A 24,340-nucleotide genomic window follows, 5' to 3' on the forward strand; every position below is an offset into this window, starting at 1 on the left:
GTTTCTGTATGGGAAGGGGTCCTGGCTCAGTGGTAGATCATCTGCTTAGCCTGCAGAAGGTTGAAAGTTAAAAGATTAGGTAGCTGGCAATGTGATAGACATCAACCACAGAGCTGGTAGAGCTGCTCTCAATCAGAGTAGACAGTACTGTACTTGATAGATCAAGGGTCTGATTCATTCTAAGGCAGCTTCATGAGTTCATACTCTGGGAACTCCTTAGCTATATATAGAAAATGTAGTTTGTAACTTATAGTTAGGGCCACCCCTGCCTGGCATGATGAGGCCTGAGCGTGCCCCTTGCAATGCCTTGCTGACCTCCCACTTGTATTGATTGATGGTCCTTGTTTGTGGGTATGTTACAGGCAGGCCTCAGATTCAGTGGGAGCTCAGGAGCACAGCGCCTGAACCTTTCTGAGAGTTCCACCTCGTACATTGAATAGTATTGCAGCTGCATAACAATCCCTGGATGAGCTCTACCATCTGTTTTTCTACAAAACGACCCGCTGCTTACAGGTAAGATCGTAAGGTTTCTGCATACTCTGCATACATTTTCTAAAAGCACCCGCCTCACCCTACAAGGGCCAATGAGCACATGCTCCTGCAATGTTTCAAAGAATTCAGATGGAGGAAAAAACACGCCAAGGGCGGGTGTGAAAGTGATTTGGTGAAGCCCCTTGGAGTAGCTGCGTTAGTCTGCAGTGGCAGAAATCACCGGGAGTCTCCTGGCACCTGAAAGACTAGCGTAGTTTTATTCCAGTATAAATTTCCGTGTACTGGAGCCACAACAATGCATGACATGAAGTGAGCTGTGTAGTCGGCGAAAGTTATACAGAAATAAAGCCTTCTCAGTCTTTTAAGGTGTCGCAAACATTTATGACATTCTGGTGCTGAGGTGGAATTTCGCAACCCACCCCCACCCCCGGGTGTGTATATAAATCTGCTCCTGGCATGACCTCCGGTTTTGCTCCCAGCCGAAATTAAATTGTGCTCGGGGGTCCATTGCTCAAGAATTCACACCCGGGCGCATAAGCGATTCTATGGACAGTTACGTGAGTGCAAGCTCCACTGAAATCCCTGGGATTTATTTACGAGTAAACATTCTTCAGATCGGGTGGGAAATGCCGGTGCTGCCAAGAAGCCGCAGTTCCCCGCAGCACAACAGCGCAAGAGGACTAGGACGATCAGCCTAGTTTGCAGTACCACCACCGCGCCATGCAGATGGCGCTATGACACATATAACTCGCCGTTGCCGTTCGAGCGACGGGCACGCTAACCGCCTCGCTCTCCATTATATACCCTTTCCGGGTCCCTCCCGGATGTACGCGATTCCTTCTTCCGCTGGCGCATGCGCAAACGATAGCCCTCCTCTCGCTAGCTTTCCCCCAGAGCAGCAGGTAGGGTCGCGGAGTCCGGGCTTGGAGTAGCCTAGAAAGGTTCTTTTTCCTCCCTTCGCAAGCCTCGAGCTTCCCTATTTGTCTCTTCCGTTCTGGTGCTTTCCGGCACAAAAAGGACAAACTGGGGGGTCGAGAGAGGCATGCCTCTGTTAGCGGGGTGAGGAGGAGGTGGAGCCTGTGGCGGGCGTGGCCAACCTTGGGAACGTTCTTGGCTGGTGGGCGGAACTAGACCTTAAGGTTCTTTTTCCGAAGGAAGCCTGCGAGGTCCAGCTTTAGCTCTAACCTCTGGCTTTACAGCTCAGCTGACGTGCTTCTTATAGTGCATAGCAAGGATGATGCATCTAGGGAAGGTTGTCTTCAAGCAGATGCATCAGTTATCTTATCTGTTCCGTGCATTTATGTGTAGCGTTTCTTTCTTCTGTAATTTAAGGTAGCTTATATAGGATTCCTGGAAGACCTCCCATCCAGGTAGTAATGAGACCCAGACCTTAGCTGCAATAGGTTGTTGTAGCATGTGCCCACCCCCGCTGTAGCCATTGGCACTTTAATGCTGTCCACCAAAGATTAGCCATTTGCTTTGGCCTTTGTGTCTCAGCCATGGTCCTTTACAGTAGACTGAAGCATAGAAATCAAGCAGGTGGAGCGTTTGCAAGTGAGAAGATAAAGTGCCCATCACACTGTCACTTAATGCTTCTCTTTCTCTTCTACTTCACACAGGAAGGAGAATGAGCTAAGGGGCAGTGGTTGGGTAGGCTGCACTAGTGCAGGAAGGGGCTTGTCATGTTGCTTTACTTATTAAATATAAACATGCAAAATGAAAACTAGCAAAACAGAAAGGTTCTGCGCCCTTGTTTGCTGTGCTGGTTTTTATCTTGCAGGGTGTTTCATTGTTGAAAGGAAATGTTCTTGGCTTGTGTATTGGGAAAGAGGATGAAGGACTTTCGCCGTCTCTATCTTCTCCCAAAAGTTTTAAATGAAATATATTTTGGTTTGGCTTCTGGACTTTTACTTCTTATACCTTTACTTGTGCTGCTTACCAGATGCTACAGAGGCAGTACTCTGTTGGAGCTTGCATCACTAAGTCTTTTCATTTATTCCATTCCACTCTTTCGATGAGCCTCAAAGCACCTCATGCAGGAGGAAGCAAGCAGCATAGAGTAGGACAGCCTCCACAGCTGTGGGAGAAAAGCATATGTGGAGCAAAGGTACAGGATGCAAGCCTTATATATTTTTCCTGTCCTGTTTTGGAAACTTGGTTTAAGGTTATGCACATATTGCAGCCAGAGACTGCAGACAGTTATACAAACAAACTGTTGCAACATTTACATGAAATTATTTTTATGAATTGGATGTTTGTTTGTTTTTCTGGGTCAGTCTTTTTCCTGGGTCAATATAAGGTCAACCTTCTGGTTTACAGAGCCCTGCTCCTGTGCTTTTAACTGAAGCTTGTCCAACAGGAGTTAGAAGATGGATCTGTAGATCAAGCTGTTCTTGAAGACACAGGAGCAGTTCAATCTGATAAATTGGCAACCAAGTGTTGACTAGGTGTCTATACTATGATTATGTAGTTGTGGAGCTATTTGCTTGGCATGCAGAAGGTCCCTTGGTTCAAAAGTACAGGTAGCAGGTGAGACTAACAGAGACCCCAGGAAGCTGCTTCCATTTAGAGAAGTTACAATGAATCTATAGTCTGACTCAGTACAAGGTGATTTTGCTGTTATGTGCCTTAGAAAACACTGCCAATGCAAAGCTCTTTATCAGAGTTTTTCTTGTTTTCTTCTGCTTTAAGAAGCAACTTAAAAAGGGAGATTTGCCAAGCTGCTTACCACAGAATAATTCTTACCTTTGGGAAAGAAATAGCAAGAAACACTGGGAAAATTCATAAGACCAGTAATATACACAAAATGCTGCATAACATGTGAAAATACAGGAAGACTAATAACTATTGAATGCATATATGAAAGTTACAAAAAGACACTACTAAACAATAAATCCCTACTACTCAAGTGCAAACCACCCAGTGACAAGAAGTCTTTCAAACAGTCCGTCGTTTTTGAGAGAGCTTTCCTGTCTTTCACCTGCCACTTTTGTTTGGGACTGTTTGAAAGCTTTTTTGTCACTGAGTGGTTTGCACTTGAGTTGTATGGATTTATTGTTAATGTCTTTCTGTAATTTTGCTATATGCACCCAGTAGTTTATTAGTCTTCCTGTATTTTCATATACTATGCAGCATTTTGGATTGTGTATATTCCTAGTCTTAAGAGTTTTCCCCGTGTTTCTTGCTATTTCTTTGTCTTTTACACGGGTGCCTATTGGGCTTTTCTGTCTTGTGTAGTTGGGAAGCATTGTGGAAAACTTCACAGAGGCAGATCTCTTCTGAAAGAGATTGAGGAAATGGAAGATAAGTGAGGTCAGGAGTGGCCTTGAATTGCAGCCAAGCAGGGGAAAAGCAGCAGTGCTGTCACAAGCTGGAATGTCTTCAAGGAGTATAAAAAAGTTGCAGGTAACTGCATTGGTCCAAATCAAATGAAAAGAACAAAATGCCAAAAACCACAAAAAACCAAAATGGATCCAAAAACAAAAGCGACACAAAAGCAGTGTACAGTGTTTAGAGTTCTCTAGAATGCTAAATCACACTGAATGCTATAAAAACATGGGGGAGGCAGATGTCTTCAGTCATGAGAAGGTGTTTTAAATCATAACCTGAGACATCTTTCTTCCCCCTGTCCCTTCTTTTTTTGCAACATCCAGCCTGGTGAAGGGTTCTGGAGAATCCAAAAGCTTGCAGTGTTTTATGTCACCTGGGTTGATTTAATTCAAGAGATAGAAAACTGTCCTTGAAACAACCAGTATTGGCAGAGCAGGGAGGGGTCCTCGGCCTTTTTGAGCCTCCAGGTACCTTTGGAATTCTGACACAATGTCATGGGTACAGCCACAAAATGGCTGTAGCAGGAGGTGAGTCCAGCCACAAAATGCCTGCTGCATCTTCCTTTTGGTCTCAAAGTGAAGTTCCTTGTGCTGTGATGGCAGCTGCTGCCAAAGCAATGTTTATAAAAATCTAAACGGCCAATCAAATCTCCAGTGGCCAATCAAAAGCCAAATCTCCAGTGGCCAATCAGAAACCTTGCTGGGCACAACCCCCACCTGGTCTTGCCTACTTTCTAAAAAACTCAGTGGGCAGGCATCAGGAAAGATGTCAGCAGGTGCTATAGTGCCCCCAAGCCCCATGATGGGGACCCTATGGTAAAGGCTAAAAAGGACCTTGAGTAGGGTTGCCAGCTCCAGGTTGGGAAAAACTTAGAGATTTTTGGGGTGGAGCCTGAGGAAGGCAAGGTTTGGGAAAAGGAGAGACATCTGTGGGGTATAATGACATAGAACAGGGATGGCTAAACTTGCTTACCATAAGAGCCACATAGAATAAACATCATATATGAACATATGACGCTGCTTTATACTGAATCAGACCCTCGGTCCATCAAAGTCAGTATTGTCTACTCAGACTGGCAGCGGCTCTCCAGGGTCTCAGGCTGAGGTTTTTCACATCTATTTCCCTTTTTAGTTGGAGATGCCGGGGATTGAACCTGGGACCTTCTGGCTTACCAAGCAGATGCTGTACCACTGACCCACCATCCCTCCCCTAAGATGTCTGAGAGCTCCAAGACATGAAAGACATTTTAGAGCCGCAAGACAGGAAGGAGGAAAGAAAGCAAATAGAGGAGGGGGAGGTGGAAAGAAAGCAACGTTAACTTTAAATGTATCCTCCAAGCTACCAGCTGGCTTGGCTTGGATAAGTGATTTCAAGGGAGAAATGCCTTATCTAAACCATGTGACAGGGCAATAGGGGATTCAAGAGCCACACAATATGTGTGAAAAGAACCACTTGTGGCTCCTGAGCTGCAGTTTGGCCACCTCTGCCATAGAGTCTTGTTTTCCAAAGCAGCCATTTTCTGCAGATGAACTGAACTCTGTTGCCAGATCTTCAGATGCTACCTGGAGGTTGGCAGCTCTAACTGGGGGGCTCTGTGAGCTACCAGCTTGACTGAATAAGCATCTGAAGGCCAGTATGGCATGTGCAATGTGGGGAGTGGGAATCTTGTGTGTGGATAGCCTGAGAACTTTTGATTATGAATAGCTCCAAGGAAGGAGGGAATAGTCCCATGACCCTTAGGGTAATGCTTTTTAGCCTTTGGAATCTGTGTGTTTTGCAGAGGTGAATGGTCTGAAGTTTGATATAGGGTTACTGGTCACTTTGACTTTTGGGTTCTCCTGTTACATAGTTGGCTTTCAGACAGACGGCGCTTTAGTACATCATGGACAGATTAGGCAAAACCTGCAGGCAGAGTAGAGGGTTCAGAATATACTTTGCCAGCAACTGAGACAATATGTGGCAGGCCAGTCTGGTCATGTAGCTGCTGAACGACTGCTGTACAGGCCCCTTTTGCATGCACTTAGGGTCACCACATCTATGGCTGCTTGTCACCCTAGCTGATTCTGACTTTTAAAAAACCTAATGTGGTTCTTTCTTGAAAGCATGGCACTGTATTAGAATTCTATCAGAAGATCCTTTGAATATTTCCCCAGTGCCAAAATTCCCTGTAGGTGAAAAGATAGCACACAAGGGAGTACATTATTCCTGGCTTTCTCCCAGTCATGCTAACTTTCCATATGCAAGGAGTGTTTGATATGGGACAATGTTCCAAAAATGCTGTCCACTACATGGATCCAGAAAAGGTTTGAACCTGCAAGGATTGTGCCGCTTTTGTGTGCATGCTTTAAAATACACGAATCAGCTTTTGCCACATAGCTGTATTATTCTGCAGCAGTTGCTCTGATCTCATGAAGCAATATAAGAATATACCCATTGGATCAGATTAAAGGTTCAATCTTCATTCTCCCAGAGTGGCTAACCAGGATTCCCTTCAAGAAGCCCACAAGTAGGGCATGAAGGCTCCCCATAAGTGCACACACAGAGAGAGCAGGTATTGAGGGATAGAGCCTGGAGGTTCCTTTTAGCCATCATGGCTACTGATAGACCCAGGGGTCATTTTGTAGAAAAATAGGTGGTGGAGCTCATCCAGGGATTGTTATGCAGCTGCACTTACTATTCAATGGTGGAACTCTCAGAAGGAGGAGGTGGAACTCTCAGAAAGCTTCAGGAGCTGCACTCCTTTGAGCTCCCACCGAATCTGAGGCCTGGATAGACCCATCCTCCATGAATTTGTCCAGTCCCCTTTTAAAGCAACCCAGATTAGTGGTGCTTATTATATCTTGTGATGATTCCATAAGTTAATTGTTTACTTTACTTTATGAAGAAGTAATTCCTTCTGCCAGTCCTGAATTAATTGTCCTTCAGTTTCATTGTGTGAACCCCCAAGTGTTAGCACAGAGGGAACTGTTCTTTTCTTCTCCATTTGTCTATACTGTCACACTCAAGGACACAAAGTCTCTCTCAGAAAAAGCAACTTCCTTTTCCTTTAGGATTGTGCTGCCCTTGCACAGGAGACTACCTTTACCTTTAGAAGGGTGAAATAAGTACTGCAAAATACATGTCCTGTGTTGAGCATAACAATTGCCTTGACAGCCCTCTTTGAGCCCAGCATTGGCAGGTACACTGTCATTAACAGTGGAGGTTATAAAGTATACTGACTGATGACCAATCTCATTGGTAGTAACGTCTCATCATTTTTAAAAGATAATCCCTGGTAGCTATGTTAGGCTGCGGCAGCAAAATAAAAGAGGAGTCCAGTGGCACTTCAGAGGTTAACAAAATTTATTCCAACTTACACTTGCATTTGTCAGAACTCATTCCATCAGCTCTGACTCACAAATATTTATGATGGAATCAATTTTGTTAGGAGCTCAGTGACTCTGTACAGATGGTTTTCTTTCCCTTCTTTAATGCTCACCTAGCTAGTGGCATTGTCTTATTTAGTGGCAGTGAATTCCACAAGTCAACTGCTTAGATTGTCCTACTCTACTAGTGGCTAGTATTGACTTCAGGATAGGTTGGAGACCAACATGGGCTACATTATTCTTCACAAGTACACCATGGGGACCAAATGTACTTCATCTGTGTATCGTCCTCCAGAGAAGAGCTCACTGAACTGGCATCTAAACCTGGGGCAATTGTTTTCCGAGATGGTGCTTTGTTGTTGTTTAAAGAGTAGCCTATCAGAGCTAAAAACTAGGGCCAGTGCAGCTTCTGGTGGAGAGGACATTGTAAGGACCAGCCCTAGACTATCTGGCACCCTAGGCAAGGCTAACTTCTGGTGCCCCCCTCCTGCATTGATAATGTCACCAAGTCACATGGGGTGCCCAGTTTGGCGCACCTAGAAGTCCAGCACCTTAGGCATTTGCCTAGTGGCAGGGCCAGCCCTGGTTGTAAGCCACTTTGGTTTCTCACTGGGGAGAAAAGAGGGGCTATACATGGAGTCAGTAAATAAACATTGGCATGGCCTCTTCATGCTTCAGTTTATGATGTTCTGCTAGTCTTTGGTTGTGGGGAGGCACCCTAAATTTGGTACAGAGTATTTCCTGAACTATAACGTTCATGTGCTCATTTCACTACCAAGAAATCCTGGTTGGCTTTCTTGATAGCTCTTTTCCAGTTCTTTGGTCTTCTCTGCAAGGGGGTCTCCAAGGGCGCAGCCTGACCATCTCCCAGAGATGATGCAAGGCCCATCTGTCTTCAGCAAACATTAAAAAGTTACAAAAAGTAAAGCTGATATTAATAGCACCTTCAGGCTTCTTTCTAGTCATCTTGGTCCTGTTGATCCACGGTGAGTGCTTGAGGATTGGATGGGACACAAGAACCAAAGGACAACACCAGACTTGTAGGTTCGTGCTTAAGGGCTATTGAAACAAAAACTAGAATCCAGTCGGGAAGTTCCAGCACCAGATCTTGGAGTACCCTGCGCAGGAATGAAAGCATTGCCAAATTTCTTGGCCACCTGAGCTGTCAATCTTCTAGCCCAGGGGTCCTCAACCTTCGTGAACCTCTGTAAGCATACACAAAATGGTTTCAAGGGCGGTGCAGCCACACATACAGAGGAAGTCCAAGTGCAGAGGAGATGGAGGGGTAATTTAAAAATCCCCTGGGAAATAAGGGTGAGAGACAATAAACGCTATGGCAGCAACTGCTACTGAAACATTGTTATTTTAACAGGCACATCCAGTCAGATCTTAAGTAGCAAATCATCACACTGTGGAACAAGAACATCACCCACTTTCCAAAAATACTCAATGGGCACCATGTTGGGGACCCCTGAGCTAGGCTTTGCTCATCCTGCTTGCAATAACATTTATGTCGTTCTGCCCTGTAGGTGTTGTGTTGTATCCTCTTTGTGCACATGGAGTAAGGTGGGGGCTTTGAATGATCTTGCAAGTTTTATATCCCTTTTATGGTGGTTCTTATGACTTCTAAGCCTTGGGTTGTGTTGTCTTCCATGTACCAATCCTGCCATAAACCTTCCTTCCATGATAGCTTTATATTGGCAGCAGACAGTAGAAAGTTTCTGGGACACTCCTCTCCTAACGTCATGGTGTTTGGTTCTTTTCCAGCTGTTGAGTGTGGCCACCCCCCAGCGTCCCTGAATATGTACACCTGTGCAAAGTTCGTCTCAGCTCCCGCCCTTGTGAGTAGCCAAGATGGATCTTCTCTGGGGTATTTTAAATAAATTACTGTCTTTTTCAGCTTTTGAAAGTGTTATCTAATATTTTCTGCCCATGTTGGCAAGTGGGCTCAAGAGATTACCTATCTGCATAATTGTGATTGTGCCATCACACGTGGAGTATGGCCTCCAATTTGGAATGCAATTGCCTCTACTGTTTTTGGGGGGGTTGTTTTTTTTACTTTTCCATTGTTCTCTCCTTTTAAGGAAAGAACCATGTTTCTAGTCCTCATGTCAGCAAAGAAAAGTATCTGAAATCTTGTATGAATCTGACTGGGTTAGCATCTGGATCTCAGTGGGAATTAGCACATTATTTTATGTGTTTATGCTTCACTTGGCTATTTATACTTTTCTCCCCAAAACGGGTTACAAAAACATTGTTTCCTTCAATACTCCCTCTAAGCTGTGGAGTCTTGTGAGCAAAAATTCAACTTTGTGAGCAACTGGTATTAAAGTTGTTAGCTACAGCATAAATAAGTTTGCTCAGGGGCCATTTTTCCTGAGCTAAGACAAAAATGTGTGAGGCCAGAGACTGCTAAACTGTGAGCTAACTCAGACTAACTCAGTTTAGAGGGAACACTGGTCTCCTCATCTGTTTTATCCTCACAGCAGCAACCCTGTGAGGTAGGTTCAGCTGAGAGAGTCAGCCAAGGTCAACCAGTGAGTTTCCATGGCATTGTGGGGATTTGAACGTGGGTTTCAGAGAATCTAGTCCAGTACTCTAACTACTGTGCCATACACACTTTCAGCTTGATTGAGGTTGTTAGTTCCTGTCCCTCTGCCTTAAGACGCTCATTTTTTTCCCTTTCACTTGTCTTCATGAGCAGTGTTCCCTCGAAGCTGAGTTAGTGTGAGCTAGCTCACAATTTTTTAGCTTCTGGCTCACATATTTTTGTTTTAGCTCAGGAAAAATGGGCCCAAAGCAAACTAATTTATGCAGTAGTGCACAACTTTAAGGCCAGTAGCTCATGAAGTAGAATTTTTGCTCACAAGGTTAGAAGGAACATTGGCCATGAGTAACCATTCCACTTAAAACTTAAATGCATGACGCTAAATTTCTTTTTAAGTTACACTTTCATGGATCATTGCAATTGTCTCTTGTGCACACCTGCGTACCTCCAAGTCAGAACTTTCATCGTTATGAGGAAGTCATCTTCTTTCCAGGGCTGCTGCAGAGAACTAAATGCAGTAGAACTGGGGTGTTCTCTTTCCCCCTCCTCCCCTGAGCAGCCCATTGGAAGCTGCTACTGCCAGTCTCAAATGGTCAAAGTAGAATTCAGCAGCCCCAGGGCAGGTGATGCCATTCCTGCTGAAAGAGTATTGTCTCCTAGTCACAGTCTCCTAACCCCACACTATGTGTGAGGCAGGAGAAACCCACAAGTCCTGACTTGCAGGAGCTGAGAAGTAGCTTATTCTTGACTTTTTGTCATTGATTCTCCAAGAAGTACTGGATATCTGCAGGAGCATGTTGTTGAATAGTGCGCCGCTGAGTTCAGATAGCCGGCTCAAGGTTGACTCAGCCTTCCATCCTTCCGAGGTAAAATGAGTACCCAGCTTGCTGGGGGGGAAGTGTAGATGACTAAGGAAGGCAATGGCAAACCACCCCGTAAAAAGTCTGCCATGAAAACGTCATGATGTGACATCACCCCAGAGTCGGAAACGACGGGTGCATGCACAGGAGACTACCTTCACCTTAACTTTTAGGGTAATGACTATATTTGCATGGCATGCAGAAGTCAATATACAAAATGGCTACTGCGGCATCATACCCCATGTATGAAATGGAAAACATTATACCCTTTTGTGTGAATAGACAGAAGGCAAAGTGTGGGCACCATAGCATTGTTCCCTACCTTGAGCACTATAGAGCAGAGGTCTCTAACCATGTTAAGCCTGTAGGTTCTTTTAGAATTGTGAGAACAGGGAATAGGCACCATCACAAAATGGCTGCCACGGGGCTGGACCCAATCAGAAAATGGCTGCCATGAGGTTACTGGGGCCAATCACAAAATGGCAGGAAGCTAAAAGCCAAGCATCTTCCTACTGGTTTTTGCTCCAGTGAGGTGGAGGAAAGCAAGGACTGGCTGTTTGTTTTGGGGAGAAGATGCTTTGGCAAAGAAGTAAATGGGCACCAGGAGTGCCCAAAAGTGGGTGCCACATCAAGGATTGCTACCATGGAGCATGCAGTTTGGCTTCTTGACAACCTCTTTTTTCAATAATGTATTGAAAATACTGTTATTCCTGTTATTAGTTGCTGCTTTGCAGATGAGAGGCACTGCTCTTGGGAACTGAGAAGGATGTGTGTTAGATAAGATGCATGTACTCCTTTGTGGTCCCAATCTGGTCAGAGGTCCAAGAAAAAAACATTAAGGCTGTCGTGGGTGTAGACTATTGGTGTCTCTGAGGATGAACCTTCACAGGGTAGATGCCTAGTTTCTTTTTCACAGCCTAGAACACCACATTTATCTTTCCCTGCCTTCCTGGGTGCCATACAACATGACAAAATAAAAACAGTTGTCAGAGGATCACAGCAGCCTGTAGCAGTTTGTCAGTGCCTGGCAAACTATAAAACAGACTTTAAAAAAAAAACTGATCTGAAAAATGTTATCCAAAACAATAACGTTTTGTAAGCTGTGGAAGCATAGGGGCCCTCCATATGTCTTTTGAGATGCCATTCCGCAGACCTAGCATTGCCACACAGATCACACAAAGCCCCACAGCCGGGGCCTGTGTAGCGTAGAGTTTAGGATCTTGGTTTAGATTTTTACTCTGCCATGGAAGCTTGCAGAGTGATGCTGGGATGGTCACTCTCGGCCTAACCTACCTCACAGGATTGTTGCAAGGGAAAAATAGGGAAGGGAGATCCACACCCACCACCATGAGCTCCTAAGATAAAGGGCAAGGTAGAAGTGCACTAGGTGGGCAGCCAGCATCTACACGTGTCTAGGAAGAGACGTGACTGACAAAATGTGCTGGGCCAGTCTTAAGATTCAGGCACATTCCTCACCATTAGGGAAATTTGGGGTAGAAACAGAACTGGACTAAGAGTGAGCAAAAGCTCTTCATAGGACAGTCTGGGAGGCCTTATTTGAGTCCCTGCGTCATGGTTGTTTCTAATAACGATAGATTGGTTCTAATAATTAAAACTAGTATGTGTTTGCCAAAAAAAAGTCTATACTACTGGGAACTGATCTCAGCTATTTGCCTTTAGCTTACATTTTCTTTCTGCAGGTGAGGAACAGTTCCCGGTTGCTCTGCAGGCCCATATCTGCTTCTGTCCTGAACCGGCCTGAGGTCAGGACGGATGAGGTAAATCTTTGTGGCTTCTAGGTGCTGTGTGCAGAGTGGGAAGTAACTTGCACACAGCACCTGGAGTGATTACTGACTGAGAAGCTAGCAGGGGCTCTCCTGGGAAATACTGTATAGCTGCTTTAGCTGAGTGAGAAACTATAGGCCTTTATAGGCCTTCGAAGCTCACTCTTGGAGCGCCATCAAGTCAGGCAGCCTGACTTAACTGAGCTCCCAGAGTGAGCTCTGAAGGCTTTTATAGGCCTTCGGAGCCAGTGGGTTCTGAAGGCCTATAAAAATCTTCAGAGTTCACACTGGGAACTCAGTCAAGTTGGGCTGCCTGACTCTCGAAGCTCACTCTGGTCGGTCCATGGGCCAGTGGTGAGCTTCAACGTCATTTTGGTGTAGTGGTTAAGTGCATGGACTCTTATCTGGAAGAACCAGGGTTGATTCCCCGCTCCTCCACTTACAGCTGCTGGAATGGCCTTGGGTCAGCCATAGCTCTCGCAGGAGTTGTCCTTGAAAGGGCAGCTGGTGTGAGAGCCCTCTCAGCCCCACCTACCTCGCAGGGTGTCTTTTGTGGGGGGAGAAGATATAGGAGATTGTAAGCCACTCTGAGTCCCTGATTCAGAGAAAAGATGGGGTATAAATCTGCAGTCTTCTTCTTCTTCATTTATATTCCCAGACCCGGAAGTAAGTTCTGAAAGTATTTAAATACCCTCGGAGCCTGCACAAACCTTCCCACAAACCTCAGGATTGTAGCGGATTATGGGAGCTGAACCCCTGGTTTGCGAACCACAAATGGACCCGATTCATGCTCAGACTAGTGTTTGTTTTCAATTTGTGCCCATCTCTAATGTGGAATGATATCATGTAGCCCAATCTTGGGAGCTAAGCTGAGTCAATACTTGTAAGCAGGGCTTGTTTTGAGCAGGAATGCCCAGGAACACAGTTCCAGCTTGGCATCAGGGAGCGTGGCCTAATATGCAAATGAGTTCCTGTTGGGTTTTCTCTTCACAAGCGCCCCGTGTGAAACAATGGTGATACCAGGGGGTCAAATGAGTTCCTGCTGGGCTTTTTCTCCCAAAAAAGCCCTGCTTGTAAGGCAGATAACCAAGGAAGACTCTGCAAAAGAAGGCAATAGCAAACCACCTCTGCTTCTCACTTGCCTTGAAAGCCCCTTGCCAGGGTCACTATAAGTGAGTTGTGACTTGATGGCACACATGCATGCATATGATGTTGGACTCGACCCATGTACTGGGCAGCCCTGGTGCGAAAACACCAGGCAATCCACAGCAAGGAGTGGTAATAGTTACTGTAGCATTCTGAAAGGCTGTCTGTGCATTTGTGGAGTGTCACTTTTGGCTACAGACTTTTCTGTCCTTTCCTGTTTCCTCCTCCCAGCCCCGCTCCATTTCAGCTACGCAGCATGAGCTCTTGCCGGTGTTGCGCCGGGCGTTCCAAACGAGCACCATTTCCAGGGACATTGATACTGCCGCCAAGTTTATTGGCGCGGGCGCTGCCACTGTGGGCGTGGCAGGCTCCGGCGCTGGCATCGGGACCGTATTCGGCAGTCTCATCATCGGTTATGCCAGGTATGTTGGATTACTAAGCCATTTTTGAAAGAGCTCTCCATGAGTCTGAGAAGAGAAGCTTGCAGATTGGGAAGGAGGCACACCTCCTGGTTCAGTAAGCCAGAGACTTAGTTCGTGTGCTGACACTGGCTGCTGTCTGTAAATAGGAATTTCTAGGGAAGTGGGAATCAGACCACATCTGTGCCATGGGCATATGGTGGTGAGCAGTTTAACATCTGGATTTCTGAAGCTGGGACTCATCTTGGCTTCTTTGTAAGAATGCATGCTGTAGAAAAGCATTTTGGTCCTTTTTTTGTTGTATGTTTCTTTCTTTCAAGCCCTATTTACTATATTTATAGCCTGCCTGTGTCACTGATCAAGAAAGATTACAGAATATAAAACAGAGCAGTCAGATTGCATAAAATAACCAATGAACAATGCAATTGGACTGGGATTAGAGAACAATACAAGCAGCAAACTACCAGAAAGTGGAATTACAAAGTTGTCTACTATTGTTGGGGAACCCCTGATAAGCTTCCGTTGAAAACTGGGGTTCCCTGGAACTGTTTGATAACCACTTTGTGATATTGAACTCAGGCCCCTGCACTGGTGTGAAAGTAACATGCAACAAAAGTAAGGTGATGCCTACATAATCATTGCAGCAGATGCCAATCCTGTTATAAAGGCTTGTTCTGTTCCGCTATGGTTGTTCCTTTTATCAAAATGCCCCCCGGCACCATTTCTGTCTTTCATATTCCACAGAATGTAGAAGTGTGGCAAAGGAGATCGCCTTATTGCAAGGTTGTGTTAGGCTGGGCAACTAAGACTTTCTCCTTTCCGAAAACCGTGCTGTTAGAAGTGATGTCCTTGATCCCTGTCCCTTTATGATGCTTCACAGTAGCTAAGACGTTGACACTGTTTGTCTCACTCACAGGTCTCTCTCTTTCCCTTGCAGAAACCCTTCCCTGAAGCAGCAGCTCTTCTCCTATGCCATTCTAGGGTTTGCGCTATCCGAGGCCATGGGGCTGTTCTGCCTGATGGTGGCATTCCTTATCCTCTTTGCTATGTGAAGGAGTCGGATGTGCCCGCCTGCTGTGCGCTCCCCTCTCATCCCTCTGTGTTTAGTCTCGTGTGTGCTCCAACCTGATTGTTCTGCGGCAGATAGGGAGAGCCCGTCTGTTAACTGCATCTGTCTGGCTCAGAGGGGGAAAGCAAATAAATACTGTATTGATATACATTTTTTTTTCTGGTTTCTTGGTGGATTCTTAGCTAGTGGATGAACCCCAGTTACCCTTCATCATCAACGAACAGTTAGTGGGTGAAGCTTAGGGACATCACTTCCACTATTTGATACTGACACATTTCAAGTTTTGCGGAATGTACTCCTTTTAACATTCAGTGCCTCCATTTGTTCACTGAGAATCCCAGTTTTGTTCAAATGAAAGAGCAAGTTTCCAGCCAAATGGTCAAGGAGGAAAAGTTTAAAAGGTGACAAGTTTGCAAAACCCTGAGTTGGAGATTCTGTAGCAGGAATGAGAACTCTCTCTCCCTTCCTTACGTGCTGCCTGACATAGCACCTGTGATCTGGTAACTTTTTATTCTGTTCTCCTTTAACATTAGTTTGCAGCTAGAATGGGTCTGACGCAAGTTTAAACAAAAGTAAGGCCTCCTGAATTAAGTGGGGCTCACCTCTAAATAAGTGTGCATAGGATTGCAGATCCAGGAGAGCTCCTGCCATTTTAGTGTAGTGCCAGTTTGGTGTAGTGGTTAAGTGCATGGAATCTTATTTGGGAGAACTGGGTTTTGACCCCATTCCTCCACATGCACCTGCTGATGTGACCTTGAGTCAGTCATAAGTTCTTGCAGAGCTGTGCCTCTCAAGAGCAGTTTCTGTCAGAGCTCTCTCAGCTCCACTTACCTCACAGGGTGTCTGTTGTGAGGAGGGGAAGGGAAAGGAAAGGAGATTGTAAGGCACTCTGAGACAACTTTGGGTAATGAAGGGCAGGGTATGAACCAGTCTCCTCCTACTCTTCTCTTCTGCTGTTTTTTTTTATTTATTTATTTATATACTGCCTCTCCCAACAATGTGTATAAGACAGTGCAAAATACAATCAAACCACCAGCACAAAATCAACCAGCAGCTGCAGTTTAAAGTTGCCAGCACTGTTTATTTATAGTCAGCCTTTCTTGTTGAGACTTGAGGTGAAGCACAACATTTTAAGAAACCCAGTGCAGTATGATACAAATAATAATCCAATACATAAGAAAAAAATGTAATACAGATGGGAATAACAGTTAACCAAATTAACTAACAGCTTCACCCAGAGAAGTAACAATTTATGACATTAAAAAAATGTGAACAAAACTGAAATCTGAAATTTAAAATGTCTAATCTTGAAAACAAACTTCAATAGTATACTATGAGCACACACACAGCGTATTATGTAGAAAATTGGGGAGATTTAAACAATTACCCTGTCTTCGATCATATACATAAAAATTATCTAATGCTGTATATTCTTATATAAAAAAAATATATTGTGCATTATAAGAGAAAAAAACATTTATTCAAAAATATTACATACAACTGTTTCTGGTATTCCCCCAAATGTTCAGTTTTCCATTGGCGGGAATCTGTTGGGTGAGATGGAGAGGAAGAAGCTTTCCCCCAAATTCTTTCTGGTTTATCTCCTGACTTCTTAAACTGGTGGAGAAGCAGGTCCGTAGCCACGGGCAGAGGGGGCAGGCTACTCTGTTGGAGTCTTCCAGCCAGCGAGATTCCTGGCTGGCGAGGAGCCACTGAACTAATAAGCCCTAGCCCTTTGGTTTTACTTTGCATGGGCTGCTGCTGCCACGGGCCTGCGAGGCAGAGGAGGAAGCGGTGCAGAGCCACCGAGGGACTGTGGCAGCCAGCAGTGGAGGGGCTCAGCTGGCATCTGCTGGGGTCCACATGCGTGCCCCACCATGGAGAAGAGGCAGTGGAGATGCTCAAGAGCTAAGCACCCAACCGCCTTCCCTGGGGCTCAGCTGTCTCAGCTCCAGCCGCTGTTGACCCGCCTTGGGCTTCCCTTTCCTTGCTGCTTTTGGGTGGCTTAGAGACACTTCGGGAAGCAATGGGGTGACTGGGGAGGTGGCATGGCGAACTTGCCCCTCAGAGCCTGAGTCTGCTCTGTGCGTGAAGAGAGAGGCAGAGGAACTTGAACTGGAGTGCCTTAGAGGCAAAAGGATTGTGCTGCGTGGCAGATTGAGCATGGAGACTGTAGCCCCAGTCCCAGGAGGGGGAGTCATGCTTAAGAGGGCAGCCGGGCATTGCAACTTGCTGATAGCCCTCGCCTAACAGCTGTCCCACTTTGCCACACCTTTGATGCCACGGGGCCAGGCTTTCCCACGCTCAGTCCCTTCAGCATGGAGAGCCTCCTGTCAGACTCTCCCCCTCCCCGGAAAGTGCTGCCGTGTGAGTAGAGCTGGCTGGAGGTGGGTGGCCTGGCGGCTCTTTTTCACATTTCTTAAAAAATGTGATGTCATTTTGGGGGGCCCACCTCCCCACCTAAAATTTACCCCCTGGGGCCCCCCCACCTAAATTGTTCTGGCTACAGGCCTGGAGAGAAGTTCCTGAGATGCTGAATGCAGCACCACAAGCAGGAAACTTGAGCTGTCTTTCCAGGTAGCCTGGTCCTACTATGATGCTGATGCTTCTACCAGCTAAGGAATCAAGTGGTGTTTTTGCTGCTTGCCCAGTTCTTTCTGGTTTCAATGAACTTGGCTATATAGGTGTCTGTAAAATGAAACATGGCACAGAATCAGCCCTTAAATAATTTCCCCTTCCCTTTCAAACGCCCTTGGCATTTAAATCCATAGTGATAAAAGGCATTTGGTGAATTCATGTTGAGGGAGTATCATCACTGATGGCCTACATCTTGTGCTAATGAAATTCTAACTTTTGTCCACCATATACTTTTGGTGGATTGCAGAAATACCTAAATGATGCATCAAAGACACTTTTAACTGGAAAGTATTATCTGGCTAGGTGGGTGCTTGGAGGAGAGTTTGGTTGATGAATTGTTTTTTCTATAATGCTGAAACCAAAAGTTGCACATGTTTTGCAATGTAGTAAAGTTCTACTGTTTGGCCATTGGTGAATGGCTAGCTGGCTTTTGACAATGTAATTGTTGTAGCTCAAATTCAGATCTGAGTATTGAAAATGCTTTTAAAATCCAGGATGTGATGTTTGTGCCAAACATGAAAACAAAAAACTCTGAACTTTCAAAACCTGGAACTTCAGTTTCAGCCTCAGAAATCTTGTGAATTTCAGGGGGGTTTTCTGCAAAAAAAATTTTTTTGCTTTTCTCTTAGGCTTATCTTTAATTGTTAGGTAAGATCTATTACATTTCCATTGCTCATCTAACCCATCCTTCCTACAGGCCTGTATACCTTTATTGCTATAAATATTTGTAACCCATCATGCCTTTGTGGCTCAAGGTAACTTAAAATTCCAAATTAAAACACCATTAAATGCCCCACACTAAAGAAACAGCTGCTGTTCAAACCCCTATTAAAAGCACTAGTAAATAAGATGGCCTTCTCATAACTTCTGAAGATGGTGCCCATTTAACCACTCCAGGAGCCTAATCCACAAGATGGAAACCACTGTCATTAAAGACCAGGCTCTGGGAGATGCCAAGAGGTCAATCTTACGGGGGGGGGGGGGGTATATCCAGAAGGTGACAATTTTGGGGGGGGGGCTGTAATTGGCAAACAGATGTAGGATTGGATCCAGTACAGCATTTGAATGGGCACAAGAAGTGCATTTTGGACTGCCACAGGATATGGAAGGTGAGAAAGTGCTAATCTGTAGCACAGGTCTGTCTGCCCATGAAAATGCTTTGCTGGATCCAGCCCATGGATCTAAGGAGAGACTAAATTTTCCATCAGCCGAATGGGATTTTCCTGCCTCTGTACTCCCATTGCAACCTGAATAAAATTCTGAATAAAACTTCGTTGGTCTTAAAGGTGCACTTGACTCCTACTTTGTTCTACTTTTCTATACAGTTGTTATGAGTAATGTGTGCAAAAGGATGAAAAGATTTTGTACATTGCTGAGAAATTACAACAGTATAATATAAAAGATCCAGCTAAGCCTTCATCGAACATATTATAGACATAAATGTTTTAAGTATATTTGTGATATGGTTTATACATTTATCTAAGTGTCAATTGTCACAGGTTTTTTTGCTTGACTTTATCTATTGGACTACTGCAATTTCCCTTGTCATTAATATCTGCATTTCCAGACAGTAGCAGCTTAGCAGAAGTGGTTACCTAGAAATAAACACAAAGGATTGCCTTGGTGAATAATACCAAGGTCCAGCATTAGGTTTCCTGTATCTCTAGGGAACTCCCAAACAGTGTATATAAATTATGATCTTCCAAAATTGCTTGTCTGTAACACCTTGTTTGCAGCAGAACACTGCCTCTGAATATGGAAGTTCTGTTTTAGCTACTGTCATCAGCCACTGATAGACTTCCATGAATTAATTATAATTAATTTAATAAATTGAAAACCATGTGTGCCATCGGCACGTCTCAACTACACATTGCCTTGATTAGTTCTCACTGTGATTTGAACAGCTGCATAACACTTAACTGACTAAAATGGAGTTGTGTGAAACCATTCCTTTGTCACTTGTAGATGGACTTCTGATCAGTCTAATTTCCCTGAAATCCTAGCTTTAGGGCAGGGGAAAGAAATCTTCCCCTCTTAAAACTGTTCATAATTTTGGAAAATTCTACTGTCTTCCCTTTGCCCTCTTTCTTGAACTTAGAACCTCCAAAAGATTATTTAAAACATTCTTTATACTTTATACTTCAGCTCATACATTATTCTACTGTACTTTTTTGCAGAACTATCCTAGTGTGTCACGCCATTAATCTGACCCAAATATGTCTTTGTGTAAACAAATGCCTCAGAATTGCTTTTGGGATTTCTGAGGGGGCCTGGCCTGATTCGGCCCACGTTGAGGCTTGTTCGAAGACCCACAGCTGGCCCTAGCAATCTGCTTTGGTGTTGCTAGGGAACCAGCCGGGCTGGGTGTTTGTTACAGTTGTGCCTGTGTTTTGGAAACCTGCTGCTGATAACATTCTGAGACAGCCCAGCCAACGATAAAACAAGCTAAGTGAGAGAAGGGTGTTAAATGACCAAGAGGAATCATGAACATCCTGTCTGAGAGAAAGATTCTTTCATGTAAATGGCACTGGGGAGAAGGAAGAGGTGCCAGCCAGTATAGTATAGCGGTTACCATGTTGGCCTAGGATCTGGGAGAACCAGGTTCAAATCCTCCACTCTTCCATGGAAGCTCACTGGGTGACCTTGGGCCAGTCACACAGTCTCAGCCTTAACTTACTGCTCCAGGGATCTTGTGAGGATAAAATGGAAGAAAGGAGAATGATATAAAGTTGCTTTGAATAGCCATCACAGAGAAAGGCAGAGTGTAAATGAAGTTATCCATTAATTAATTGTTTATAATATGTCCTCAGTTACAGGAAAATCTGAAGCTGCTGTAGATGCTGGGCAAAGGAGGGTTTCCTAGGGTCGTCCTTGATGCTAGGGCCACAGGGAGCTCCATCGTGGCAAGGTGGCAAGCAGAGTTTCCCACCATCTATGTATATTCCCTATAACTCTGCAGAACACGGTATTTGAACTAGGTAGCCACACTTGGTATTTGCTCCCTTGCATTTCATGTCTTTTGTATTGCTGGAAGTTAGGACAGAGGACAGAGTACAATTGCAGTGCTCCCTTTTTGTCAGTTGCAGCATTTTCTCACCTAGCAAAACCGTATGATAAATGAGTAACTCTGTTAAAGAATGTGGCAGTATTACTCCTGTGTGTATGCTAGAAGAGAAGGGAGTTGCTAACTCTAGTAGTTCTGATCATTTTGTGTGTGTGAATTTCACACCTGCCTGGATTACCAGATCATGCACTGTGGCTGACTACAGAATACAGTTTGAGGAATAAATGTCAAAACGATAACCTGGATGATTGTGATGACTTTAAAGAAAGAGAAGAGGCAGGCCTCGGATTCAGCATGAACTTCCAGGAGCACAGCTCCTGAACCTTTCTGAGGGTTCCCCCTCCTCCTCCCCACCTTGTCCATTGAATAGTAGGTGCAGCTGCATAACTATCCCTGGATGAGCTCCACCACCTATTTTTCTACAAAGCGACCCCTGAGAAGAGGTATGTTTACTATATGCAGCTTGTCTTGGTATGACAGACCAAAGAGTTTATAGTTCTTCCATTTGGAAAACTATGAGAGGCAATTGCCCCTGCTCAGAGAATCATATCCTTTAACATTTTTGTGCTCTCCCCCCACCAGCTATATGTTGTATCCTGTACTTCTGATGGCCACATGCAGTGCGTTGGTCTACCAGTCAGGCATCAAAGTAGCCATTCTAATATTGAAGTTTCTAGGGTCCCCCCATTCCGGTAGAATAAGTGCCATGGCATTGAAGACTGCATAAACAAACCGAATGTAATGTAAGCAGTTCTCCTGCCCAGGCCTAGATGGAGGCATTAGAAAGAAGTCTGGAAGGAAGGGATGGGAGTTTTAAAATTTTATGCTGTGATATAATTTTTACTTTTGGATTTCAAGGCCAGTTTGACCTACAGTGGACAAGACGCTATCTGTAAATATTTTAAAAGAGAGGAATGCCTCATCCTAGCTCCTGGCCTGCGTTTTCCATACTGTCTTTGGTTCCAGATGAAAAAACCAAGGTTCACACCTGGCTTGAGTAAAACCTTAAGCGCTGGCCTGCTCTCAAGCACAAGCCAACAAAAAAAGAATTTGGTCCCAAAGCCACAGTGGTCTTACTGTAGCCAGCCAAAAGAGAGAGAGAGAGAGAGAGAGAGAGAGAGAGAGAGAGAGAGAGAGAGATCCTCAGCTAAACCAAACTACAGCTTTGTCAGATTTTTTTTAAAGTTCACAAATCAGGGATGACTTTGCAGGTTCCATGAAGTTTGTTCTAATGGAGTTCTCTTGTTTTGAAGTAAGGGATGTCTCGTTCATTCAGCCCTCAGTAAAATGCTGCTTAAAATGGGTTGTGAGAAAGGGATTAATTCATACTTGCCTGCATCTCTGGCTGCCAACTTTTGAACCAACCTTTAAACAGGTGCTTTAATGGCAACAGCAATTTGTTATTTAAACATTTTTTACCCAGCCTCCCTCCTTGTAAACTGATGAATGTTACTGTTGTGAAGTTCTAAAAAAGATAAAATGAGACCAACCCTTCCTTCCCTCTCAAAATAAAAGCTAGCAGCAGCAAAACAACAGGCTGTGATCAAACAGTGATAATGTAGAAATGAAAAGGAGGAAAGCTGTTGAGGCATCCCCTGAAAACCTTCACCTAATTATTTCTGCAGATCCAGCTTTTGCTGAAGGTTCAAGAGCAAGCCACGCTTTTCTGGTTAGTTGACAACCTTATGTGTAACTTCAGATAGTTTTAGAGGGTAGCTGTTGTTGGACTGCAATAGAACAGCTAGATTTGAGTCCAATAGCACCAAAGACCAACAAGATTTGGGAGCAGGCCTGTAGCCACAGAGGGGCTTGTGAGGGCATTGCCCCCTGATTTCCAGGAGGCAGACTGTGTTTTCCCCTTTTTTTGCCATGACTGAGCCATCAAAGTGTCAGCAGTAGCCGGAGCTGGGAGAGCTAAGCAGAGCACAGTGCACTGCAGCAGCAAAAGTGGCGGGTGGAGAGGAGGGAGGTGGAGAAGGAAGCGGAGGAAGCTGCATGGAATGGGCTGGGGGGGGGCAGATGGAGCTGTTGGTTGCAAAGTGCCAGGGGGGGAGAGGGAGGTGGAAGGAAACCCCACTGCTTGCACACAAGGTGAAGTCCCTTCTTGACTCAAAAGTTTTGTGGTTGGCTGGCTCAACTTGGCTGCTTTCAGAGCCTCCAGCTTTTGCCCCTACCCCAGAAAGCTTCTGAGAAGCAGTAAGCCCCACAGTGGATGGGAAAGGGTGCCCCTCGACTTTTAAAATCCTGGCTACGGCCCTGTTTAAGAGGTATAAACTTTCGAGGATCAAAGCTGCCTTTGCCAGACACAGATGTCATATTTTGCTCCCCTGCATGGCATAGCACAGGTTTCGCTTGGACAGTTCTGCAAAAACGTACAGAAGAGGAAAACTAGAGTAATGTGTAGGTTGCTGTGCATTTCCTATGCATAAATATTTTATCTCTTGGGGGGTTTAAGATTAGGAAAGAAGGGGAAGAGAAGAATATAAAGGTGTCTAAAATTATGAATGGTTTGAAGAGGGGTAAATTTGTTTCTTCTGCCCTAATGCAAATCCTAATATGCCCTGAGCCAGATGACCCAGGACAGCCCAATCTCAGTGGGTCTTGGAAGCTAGGCAGGTTGGCTCTGGTTAGTGCTTGGGTGGGAAACTATAAAGAAGCAAGCCATGGCAACCCATCTCTAAACATCTCTTGCCTTGAAAACCTTATGGGATTATCATAAATTGGTTGCAACTTGACAGCACGTTCCACTACCAATGGTAAAATTTGGGGGATGAAACTGGATTATCAGAAACCAGTCTGCATGTGACAAAGATGATGATGATGACATTGGATGTCAGATTATTAGGCAAGATAATTTCCCAAACAGTTTGCTTGGTTTTATGGTCAGTTTACTTCTGTGTAAAACACTGCCATGGGTGAAAAGTGAAGGGACCATTTTGTGGGGTTCCAGGAAGGGATCCAGGTTTTATATCCACCATGCTGTCCTTGGAGCAGTTAGCATGTTAGTGCTTTCTTTCTCGCCTTTGTTTCTTGAAAAGGCTTTCTAGTTCAACCATGGAGAAGGACTTTGTTGTTAATAATTTTCTTGGAGTTGACAATAGTGATACCATTGCACCTGCAATTCTAGGATACCTTAGGTCAAAGTTATCTATCAGTTGCTTTTTTTTTCATCCCTGTTCCGTGGTCTTTGGAAGGTGTACACGGCTCTCAATAGGCATGACAACCAGCATTACAGGTTAACTATAACAGAGGAGAAACAATCACTGGGTTTTTTGCAAGTATCATCCCTTCAGTCATGAAACGATTACACTGAAGTTTCTGTAAGCTAATAATAGCAAGTTTAGCATAGAACCAATTAGGTGTAAACTGCTTTAAAAGGGGATTGATTCTTCCCACCAAAAAGGGGGAAGTTTTATTCTTATTTAGATACTCTTATGATTGACTATTGGCTAATCAATATACTGGAGATAATTCATGCTTATTCAGGTACACAAGGAGAGAAGCTTTTGGGTCAGAGGGAACAAAGAAACAAGATGGAGTAGATCAGAACTAGGATTGCCAGTCCCCAGGTTGCAGTGAGGGATTCCCTGATTTCATGCTGTCCTTCCTGCCACTGGCCAGTTGGC

The 24,340-nt window shown here is 44.7% G+C and overlaps 1 protein-coding gene across 2 annotated transcripts; it reads left to right on the forward strand.

Moving 5' to 3' along the window:
• The first annotated feature begins 1,378 nt into the window (after nt 1–1,378).
• On the forward strand, nt 1,379–15,163 carry ATP5MC2 (ATP synthase membrane subunit c locus 2). Of its 2 annotated transcripts, none has more exons than XM_060252354.1 (5): nt 1,379–1,394; nt 8,955–9,028; nt 12,296–12,373; nt 13,757–13,947; nt 14,882–15,163. In XM_060252354.1, the coding sequence occupies exons 2-5, from the start codon at nt 8,990–8,992 to the stop codon at nt 14,994–14,996; spliced, it is 423 nt and encodes a 140-aa protein (XP_060108337.1). In that variant the 5' UTR covers nt 1,379–1,394; nt 8,955–8,989; the 3' UTR covers nt 14,997–15,163. The 2 variants fall into 2 exon arrangements, with proteins under 2 accessions (XP_060108337.1, XP_060108336.1); XM_060252353.1 differs by lacking the exon at nt 1,379–1,394 and adding an exon at nt 1,449–1,551.
• Nucleotides 15,164–24,340: the final 9,177 nt, after the last annotated feature.

The sequence above is a fragment of the Heteronotia binoei genome, chromosome 13 (genome assembly GCF_032191835.1).
Source record: "Heteronotia binoei isolate CCM8104 ecotype False Entrance Well chromosome 13, APGP_CSIRO_Hbin_v1, whole genome shotgun sequence".
NCBI lineage: Eukaryota > Metazoa > Chordata > Lepidosauria > Squamata > Gekkonidae > Heteronotia > Heteronotia binoei.